The sequence below is a fragment of the Mytilus trossulus genome, chromosome 6 (assembly GCF_036588685.1).
Source record: "Mytilus trossulus isolate FHL-02 chromosome 6, PNRI_Mtr1.1.1.hap1, whole genome shotgun sequence".
Taxonomy (NCBI): Eukaryota; Metazoa; Mollusca; class Bivalvia; order Mytilida; family Mytilidae; genus Mytilus; species Mytilus trossulus.
In genome coordinates this window covers 59,480,411-59,490,970 of record NC_086378.1, presented here as the reverse complement: position 1 = coordinate 59,490,970, position 10,560 = coordinate 59,480,411, and the positions used below count along the sequence as shown (strand labels likewise).

Here is a 10,560-nt window from a genome sequence, read left to right as displayed (position 1 = left end):
CACTAAAATTTCGACACTGATTAATTTTTTTTAACATACATATAAATATAAAAGTCATTTGTTGTTCTGTCTCAACCTTAATTTCTATAACTTGTCATCATTCCTTTTAAACTATTCTTCCTGTATATAACTCAGCATCTCAACGGGTGATGTTTCTCGATTACATTAACCTTGTTACGAAAATCCCCTGGATCTTTAGTTTAAAACAGGCTCTTGCAGAAAAAGGAAAAGCGACACTGAAGGTAAAGAATGAATAATTCTAGTTAACTTATTTTTTGTGAACAGAGTCTGAGTATTGCATATAACTTCATTAGGATAAGTAGACTGACAAATCAAGTACTGGTCTTCGGAAAGGGGCAGTCCTGTCTGCGCATTTATTTTTCGAACTTTAATCTTTCTCTTTACAGATAAATAAAATATAAATAATATGAAACATAAATGCATGGAATGACTTTTATCCATGATGATGTTTCTTTAACCTTAAAAAATGAAAGAATATTCCATATTCCAATTTCATATTATTGAGGAATGGTAAAACCTTTAACACAGGATTTTGTCTTTTCTTATTCGGGACTACGGAATTTCGTTTCTTTATATTCGGGATTTCGGAATCGGACACCCCCAACCCCTAAATTTATAGATTCTGGAACTAAAATACCCCCAACTATTTCCAGAAATAATTTGAAATTACGGAACTTCATGTAAACGTCAAAACCTCCATTCCAATTCCCCTGTACCCATATCATATACTCTATAGATAGAATCATATACATGTATCTTATATCATTCTATTCCTAGTTTGCCTACTCTTTGTCAGCATAAACGCGAGTTGAATATTTTGTAACTGCGACTGTATGATGGTGCTTACAGGAAAGCTTAATTCCCCTTTGCAAACAAAACTGTTACTACCGATGCTGCTACCGAATTGCTGATGGAGAAGGAATTGGAAGAAGACATTTATCATTGTGTTGATGATAATGTGCTACCTTTAGAAACACAGACTGCCCTGAAACGACTGAAAACTTGAAAAAGAGCATGCATGAGTGTCGAGAGATTGTGCGGTTTGCCATGCTCCATGTTCATCGCGAGAAGGATATCAGCAGACCAAATTATGATTCTGAAACGATTTGACTGAACCGGCCATAGAAAAATTTGGCAAACTCTACTGAATCGATGTTTGTTCTATGTTCTATGTTCTAGCAGCAGACTCAAATCAGTGATATTTGGATGATTATCTTTCATATAAATTTAAATACAGTTGTTAAAAATTTGGTGTTAGTAATTAAAAGTCTTAAAATATAAAACAAATTATATAAAAAGTGTTCAAATTCAAAACATTATCAAACTCTCTAAAAATGCCTAGAATGCAGGATTTTGCACCATTCAATTCATACCCTCCAAAAAAAAATTTCGCGTCGCTTCGCTCGGCTCAATTATTTTGCCTCACTAAAATAAGATGCCTAGTTACGGCCTTGCCATTGAAATTTTTATAGCTTTATTTGCATGCAGAATGTCCTGAAATTGTTATAATTGAACAGCCATTTTGTCAATTGATTAACAATAGTGATTAAATGCACAAAATATTATGAATATACAGTAATTAATTATTATTAAATAATACACAGTAATTATTCATATAAAATCATACATGTACAAAAAATATAACTCTTAGAATGAACTCTTTCTTGTAAATTTCTTAAATATTTTCTTAAAATAACAGAATATTTTCTATTGTCAAAGGAAATAAATTTAGTTTCCTTTAGAATATACAATTACAACACTTGCACATGTTTGTATAAGTGTTTGATTGCTAAAAAAATAAATTAATAATGTTTTAATCTAAAATAAAAATACATATCGCCAATCGCCTTTTCATGTGTAATCTCATTGTTCGTACACCAAAATGAAAATAACGTTACGTCATTGGTTGAATTTTCATTGTTGATCACTTTGTAAATCACAATGTTTTGGTGTATTTTTTGGAAAATATTACCCAGAATGCATTAGATTCTGAAACGGCAAATTGAAAATGAATTTTAAATATTTCAATAAGAAAATGAATGTCAAATCATTAATCGCTATTTTACGAATTTTTCCTTTGATCTTGCTGATTGATAATTTCCTTTCTCATCGAGGTCGAGTGATATGAAAATAAAGTTGAGTGATATGAAAATTATTGCCAGAAACTAAGGTAATACGTGCCAATGTCAAGAAAATTAACAATGTCTTCAAAGGTTAATAACAATAAACTGATTATCATTGGTCATCTCAAAAATTGCTTTTCTCACTTTCGCTGTAACAGCTCAAACAAGGAAATCAATTCTGTTGAGATAATCAATGATAATTTTAATAAATATAACCAAAATATAATTTTTGGTTGTAAAAGGTATTTAAATTATTAAGGCTGAAAATTTAAAATATACAATTATATATCACCATAATGTATTTTTTTGATTGGAATAAGAAAATAAATAATGCTATCATTTAAAATAATAATCATCACAGAAAAAAAAAACCTCAATCTTAATTCTTGAATATCTCTCTATATATATATACACCTGTGTGTTATTAATAGAATGGTCTAAGCTTGGTCCATAAACATTTAACTTTTCCATAGAAGTCTAAAAATAAAATATAACCTGAATAAAGCTTATAAATACTTTTTTCTTCAAAATGAAGACACTTTTATTTCTACTGAATGCAAATTAGACTTCTGCAAGCTCTCACAGCAATGAAAGATTAAAAAAAGAACAAATATATCTTAAAATACCCTTTGAAATATGTAATATCTTTGCATTTAAAAATAAAAACAAGTTTTGCATAATTCAGCTTTTTATAATACTTTTGATAAGATAATAATTAGATATAATATCTTCTTTATTCCCACATTTTTTCATCTTTTATCTCTCCCTTGCAATGCCTCTTACAGTTACATTAAAATTAACTATTGACTAGAAAATAACATTGTGACCTGAATGTGCTTAATATTGATATGATGATAGTTAGATATACTATCTACTCTGTTCCCTCCTTATGTTCATCTTTTCATTGTCCAGTTACTGTTGACTAGAAAATGTCATGGTGACTGGAATGTGGTCAGTAAGTGTGGCTAGTCTAGTAACAAAGCTGAAATTCTGTACGGCCTGAAAAGAGAAAACAAATATATGTCAACTAAATATAGTAATCTTTTACTATTCTATAGTATTATAAAGGGCTTCAACTCTTCAGTGATAATTTTGATTCATATCATGTCTATGAACAGAAAATATCTTTTAGTATATGCTTATATCTGACATCATTCAAATATTCTATGGGCTAAGCGAATCCCTAAATCCTTGACCTGAAAACGTCACATTTTTCCTTAGGAAGTATTATGAATTATCTCCCTTGTGTCTTAAAAATTCAAAATTGAAAAAAAATACTTAAAGAGATATCATATTGTATAATTTGTTTCAATGATAATAAAATAAGGAGATGTGTCATGATTACTAATAAGATGGATATCAACAAGACAACAACAAACATTTTACAATTATTTTACTGTGCATATTGATGTGTGTTTATTTTTTCTACCTTTCTATCTTTCGTGGGAAGGTTGAGATCTCACTAAACATGTTTAACCTTGTTGCATTTTTGAACATGTCCCTAGTCAGGAGCCTCTGGCCTTTATCAGTCTTGTATGATTTTTAATTCTTGTTCATTTATATGTTTTGGAGTTTCGTATGACATTCATTTTCACTGAACTAGTACACACTTTTGTTAAGTAGTCAGTTAAACCCCGCCTCCAGGTGCAAATTTTCTCTATGTGTTGAAGACTCATTGGTGGCCTTTGACTGTTTTCTATTCTTTGGTCTGGTAGTTGTCTCTTTGACACATTTCCTATTTTCTTAAGTAAACAACTACAAGATACACCCTTAACCAATAATAATCTTTATGAAATGACTTTTTAATGAAACATAAAATCTTACCAATGGGGTATCTTTTCTGTACAGAATATAATCAATTCTCCTTTTACCAGACACACCCATCAGTTTGGTTTTAACATCCTGGTCTTCCAAGGGTTTGGTCTTACAGATTTCCCTCATGGTACCATCCTTTATATTACTATCTACTACATATCTATGTCTTAGAATGGGGTCCTCTAAAGCTTCTTTAAGACCTTCTGGAGAGGAAATTTGTTCCTCCCAAAGACACATCTGTCTCATCTCTGTACCTGTGTCAAAACAAATGATAAACATTCAAACTAAAGCGAGACAGGGGAAAGCAATTTCGAATGGGTGTAAGGAGGTACATGCATAAAGCCATTCTATGGGGACATAATAAGAAAAATCCCATTAGGACAAATGAACATTAATAAAGTATAATTACATTTTAAGTTCAGACGGTTAAACGACTGTCTTTAAGTGATGATCGATTAAATAGAAATGTATCCCATTTTATAAACTCTAACATATAATGCTGAAAATCAAAAAAAAAAATTGTTCTGCATACTTTTGTGCACACACATGCATGTTGGTGTACCTTGGGAGCTTTGTGCCTGTCAATCGTATTAAGTAGAATACAGCACAAACACTCAAAAAGCAGTTAATAAGTCTGCTATTAAAACTTGTGATGTTGGTTTGGGTCTGCATTTCTCTTCTAGAAAAAAGCAAAAATTATTATCATGTTAGACTACAATGTTGTGTCATACCTACTGTCCAATCTTGATCTTGTCCTGGACTGATACGACACACATCTTCATACACATCAAACAACTTATGTCTTGTACAAGGTTCATCAACTTGATAAAAAGTTATAAAATAAACAAAATAAAAATGATGAATTTTCACTTAAAAAAATGTCTGTCATGAAGCAATAAAACTAAAGGCTCTAGAGAGCCTGTGTAGGTCATCTTGGTCTATGGAAATATCAAACAAAGCACACTTTCCAACCTTGTAGATGAGAATATATTATGTTAAAATTAACAGATCTTGCCTTGCTGATCATTTTTGTAATTTAGAGTGTTTTGTGTCTATCATAATATTGACTTTTAGCAGGCTATTTCATGGGATAAATTTTTGTGGTGCAGCTATTATAATGTTGATGTTCCTCAAGATATATATCATTCAAATAAAGCAAAATTATCCAAAAACTGTTATGACTTACTTGGAGAAATATTGTCAAAATTGAAATCCCCACATAACACATCAAATACAACAATATCTTCTGATTTGACTGATTCCTTGCGGAACTTTTTGGTCCATGACAATATCTCATCTAGTTGTTTTTGTATTATGTCTTCCATTCCTGTAAATATAATAATGAGTTATTAAGAATATTTTAAATTCAAGATTTCGGATGTTGGATGATAGCTTTGCAAAATAAAAACATGCATTTTATTATTACCTGAAAAGTTAATAAAAGAAACTTGTATAAACATTTTAGTTCCATTATTTTTTGGTAGATCCTAAATAATTTTATTTAGTTGTATGTGTTTAATTATGTTTATTGTCTGATGTGTCAGTGTTGACCTCTCCTAGATACACAATCTAAGGTTCTAATATAACGTTCTTCTTTAGCTTCGGGTACATGTTCTAATTCAAATAGAAATAGAACTTGGGCTGCACGTGATTGATGCCACAATTGAAATTGCAACGTCAGATGAATTTTAAACAACGCCAAAAATCCAAATGGACATTTTTGTTAGTTTTGCTTACTAGAAAATTAAATAAAAACATTCTATAAGTAAGTTTAAATGTTTCTGTTCTTTTTTATTGATAAACTGTTGATTTTTCTATAACGTTTTTGTTCATCAAATTAAAATTGCGACATTTCGGGCGTTTACTATAAGTCTGCTTTGAAGTACCAAGTTCAAAATATTGCTATTAGAAAAATTCTATCATGCCATGCTCTATGTTCATTTTAACATTGGTAGGCATTATATTTGTAACATTTAATACCTTGTGGATGCTCGGTATTACATTTTTAAGATATTAACAAATATAATGCCTACCCATGTTAAAATGAGCATAGAGCATGACATGATAGAATTATTTCTTAAGTTTACTTTTCAATAACAAAGATACCTTGATATGCCTGTAAATGTGTAGTGAAAATATATCCAACTTCATCATGGTGTTCAGTGCTGGAAAGCAGTACCTGAAGGTAAAAAGAAAATAGAGTTATCTCCCTTAAAATGTCAAAACATGTTGTCAATCAAATTTTAAAAAAAAACAGCTGTGCCATGAGTGCATGATATGCCCATCGTATTTTCAAAGAATAAAGTCCAAATACTTCTCAATGTCTTATCAGAATCAGGAAGGAAGTTTACATCAATAAAAATAAACAATTCACCAATGTTTTATGAGAACTGCTGAAAGCATTTTCAAGTTATTGTCCATTAACTGGAAAACCCTCCCTTTTAAATGAATAGAACCCCATAACAGGGAAATGTAAAATGTAAAATTAATAAAATTTAAAAGAGAGGTTACACTCATAGATATACGGTAAGTAATTCACCAAAGTTTCATGAGAACTGCTAAAGCATTTTTTCAGTTATTGGGCGAAAACTGGAATATCCCCTTTTTTATGAATAAAACCAAGTAACTATAAAGAAATGAATAAAACCAAGTAACTATAAAGAAACGCAAAATCTTAACTTTACAAAAATCTAAAGGGGATTAGGCCCATAGATATTAACAAGTCCAAAATTTCTTGCATGTTGGTGAAAGCATTCTTGAGTAATTATCTGAAAACTGGAAAATCTCTCCTTTTTCAATGAATAAAACAAAAAAACTCAGAAATGTGAAATGTAAAATTCATAAAATTTCAAAGGGAACATAAACTCAGTAGATGATAAACAACTCACCAAAGTTTTTGTTCTTTGTAGCAACCTACTGTAAAGGGATATATTTTGGTGAAGTTTTAATTTCAGAATCTCAAGGGCAAAACTTATTCCAAAGTTTTTATTTCCAAAGTTATCTTGTCCAAATGATCAATGTTGATATTGGTCTTCTTTAAAAAAAAAACAATTTACAAGTTTTTTTTAGAGAGAGGTTTATTTATAATGAAAAATTAATGGAAATAAACGCTCATAAATATATACAAACCTTTGTCATTAACAACCCCTTTGAACTGTAGAGACACTGTGAGAAGCTGTCAGTATAAGGATGGAAATCAGCATCAAGGATTTCATATTTACTAGCTAGCATTAAACCACTGTTTAACATAAACCTATTTGTCCATAGATTTGTTTTTCCTACATCATACAGTATCCATGGAAACACTTTATGCAGTTCACTCATCAGTTTATGACTGTAGTCCCTATCCCATGTTTCCTGAAGACACACAAAGTCAAGCTTTGGAAAATGAGTCAAAATATTATGACCTGGTTCAAAAACTGTTTTCTCTGATCGTGAGGTACCAGAATTTTTCCTTAGAACAGGTGAAAATGACTGAATGGAATTCATTGAATTTTGAAAGAAAAACTGATCTATAACAATTCTCTCTCCTATTTTCCATGATCTGTGATCAGTGTTTGGTAAATTGTTTATTCTAGATAAAAGCTCAGGTAAAAGGCACAAGTTAGCAGAGCTAATGGTGAAAGTTTTACTCAAACTCTTGCTCAGAAGAGAATTCCTTCTGCCATCTGGATGAAGTCTTCCAACAGATATGCTTGCTCTTCTTTCATTAATAGATGGAGGATGAAATGATTTCTCCACAGATAAAACATAGGGTCTACGGAATAAATGTAATAAACAGCGTAAAGTAACTCCAAAAATAGCTGGAATTCCAAATACCAATAAAAACAGTATTATTAATGGTGGGTATACTATTTTTTTTATTATTATCTCTAAATCCCAATGATCTTCTTTTGTAGAAAGGAAGAATGGAGTTGTCAACTGGTTCACTGTCCAAACAACAGGGTATAAGGCAACTTCACTGGTGTAGAACAGGTACTGTAGGAGGGAGATTGGGAAGGCTGTTTTATACAACATTTTGCCCTCACATCTGTCTTGGATTCATAAACCTAAAATCATGAAATAGTTAGCATATGATAAAGATTTTAAACATGTCTTTTTTTATAACTCAGTCTGATTGCAACTGTTAAGCTCAATTTGTATCTACTTAGATTTCTTTTAACTACCATTAGGTACTGAGAAATTTTTGTCCTTGCTTCATCGAACTAAGAAATGAGCCACTTGTATGAGCATAACGTCAACAAATGTATATGTTTGGAATAATTCTGTTGTAATAGGCATGAATTGCGCATTATATATACTTTAGTCTTGATAATAAGTATTATGATCATGACATGCATTGTTCTTATTGATTTTGAATTTTTAAAAACTTTCAATAAGGCAAAAAAACCCAAGTCAAAGCCAAAAAAAAAAAATATACTGGTAGACTTCAGGGAACCATAATTATTTGGACTAAGTATGATGTAAATAAGATCTGGGGTCAATAACTTACCAGAGTAATCTTTACAATAACAATTATATCAATTTCGAAGTGTAATCAATTACATCTTCTACATTACAATTACATTGTCTTCATAATTAATTACATTACAATTACATTGTCTACTAATAAATTAAATTGTCTACATAATGAATTAAATTACAACATGAACATTACAATAACATTTGGAATTAAATCATTTACATCATTTACAGTCTAACATGAGACTTTTTAATTTTTTTTATAATTGAATGGATTTGATTGAGCTGTAAGACCCAGTTCACACTAGGACATTTTTATCGATTTAAACTAGACCAGTTCACTTTAGATCGGTTTTAAGGGCTAATGTGAAGGCTTTGAATCGATTTTCAATCGGTTTAAACTAAAACACCAAAAGAGGTAGTTTAGTTTGAATCGATCTAAAGTATACCGATCTTACTTTAAATGTGAACGCAGAGATCGGTTTAAACTGGTACATTTAAATCGAAAATAATGTATGCTCATGTATAGCGGCAAAACTATCTCAGATGTTTGTTGTTTAAGCTATATTTCTCTGTAAAAAAGATCTTTAAAACAAACTAAAAACATGTTGTCTTTGCCATAGCATAGATTTGCGAAATCTGTGTTTTCTTTTCTTATTTTGATTTATTTTCCTTGCAGTAACCGCAGTATTTCCGGGGTCGTGTTGTTACTTCCTTGCTCCAGATATTTTTTTTCAAAATCAAAGAAAACTGCAATAACACCAGTATCAAAATTTTAACTTGTGATTTAATAGAAACAATTTGTTTTTCAAGTGTGTGAATCAGTGTATCAACACATGAATTTGATAAATCAGTTCTATTTATACACAATTTTTATAGTTTTACGGGTAAAAAGGTTAGATCGGTTGCGTTTTTAATTGAAGTGTGAACGCAGTGGTTCAGATTAGACTGATAGAGATCGCTATGATTAAAGATAATGTGAACGCTAACTGGTTTTATTCAAATCGATTCAAATTTGATCGATAAAAAAATGCTAGTGTGAATGGCCTCTTAAAGTGCACCACATCCAAATTATTGTATTTCAATCCTTATTTTCATTTATACCATGTGTGTTTTTTCTGTTGACTTTATTTTGATTAATTTTTTTACTTAATGTTATCATAATTTTTCTCTAGTTGGTGCATCATTTGTATCAATCAGACATTATAGACATGATAATTAAAATCCATTTCTTATATATATACATGATATATGTATTCATAATTTTTTTAATTATTTTCTGTTCAGGAGAGATGCATAAATTAACTGCACACACAATATGAAGACATAAGCATACAGCAGATTAATTTTGTGGCATTAAGCATGTTGAGGAAAAGTTGTGACTTGAACCATAAATATTTATTTCATTATTTTATCAGAGGCTTTGTTTAAGATTTAAAGTTGTGGTTCACCTTTACCAGATACACAATAGTGGTATCCCATTCATAATAATGAATTAACAGAAGTTGAAACAATCTCAGGTCCTAAATTCAGTACTGTCAAGTCTTGCACATTTTGCATATATATTTAAACTAAAGGCTCATACATGTCATATGCACAAATGTCATGCTCATTTAGCATGTTGAGGGGCACGTTCCTTTCATCTATTGTTTTTTTCTCTACATATTTGCAATTTGTGCCAAATCTGATGCATTTGCTTCATTTAAAACTTGATTGCTCGGTAAATCTTAAATTTAACTTAGAATTACACCTCGATCCCCCCTTTTCCTTCCTTCTTGATTCTTTTCAATGATAAAAATTTCTTATATTCATGCAATCATCTGGTATATTAACCCAATGATAAACTTTAGTTACATGTTCTAAATTAACCGATTTATGATTGAATTCAATTTTTATTTAATATGTCTATCATGTCTATCAAAATTAGAAGAATATGCATTTACTATTTCCACAACTTTTCACCTGTTATTGTATCCGTACAACTGTGGACAGGCACTTGTTCCTCGTAAACGATATCAAACATTCAACTATTCCCACATCAGCTATGTTGAACAGCAAACCATACAACAAAACTCCAACCGAGAAAAGTTCAAAGTCTTGAAGCAAAACAAAAGTGAAAGTAGAAGGTAGTGCTAAATTA

At 30.4% G+C, this 10,560-nt stretch overlaps 1 protein-coding gene across 1 annotated transcript; it reads right to left on the bottom strand.

The window, feature by feature from the left end:
* Positions 1–268: 268 nt before the first annotated feature.
* On the bottom strand, positions 269–10,528 carry LOC134721611 (sphingomyelin phosphodiesterase 3-like). The gene is made up of 7 exons (XM_063584722.1): positions 10,383–10,528; positions 7,089–8,008; positions 6,066–6,138; positions 5,146–5,286; positions 4,691–4,780; positions 3,969–4,213; positions 269–3,143 (listed from the first exon to the last, which is right to left on the bottom strand). Exons 2-7 carry the CDS (start codon positions 7,974–7,976, stop codon positions 3,057–3,059), a joined length of 1,524 nt encoding a protein of 507 aa, XP_063440792.1. The 5' UTR covers positions 7,977–8,008; positions 10,383–10,528; the 3' UTR covers positions 269–3,056.
* Between the last annotated feature and the right edge of the window lie 32 nt (positions 10,529–10,560).

Coding starts and splice junctions, on each gene's coding strand:
- LOC134721611 (XM_063584722.1), bottom strand. CDS start 7,976: ATGTTGTATAAAACAGCCTTCCCAATCTCCCTCCTACAGTACCTGTTC. Junction 4,781..5,145: donor TTTTGACAATATTTCTCCAA/GTAAGTCATAAC, acceptor CTTTTTATCAAG/TTGATGAACCTTGTACAAGA. Junction 4,214..4,690: donor AGATCAAGATTGGACAGTAG/GTATGACACAAC, acceptor GTTTTGACACAG/GTACAGAGATGAGACAGATG.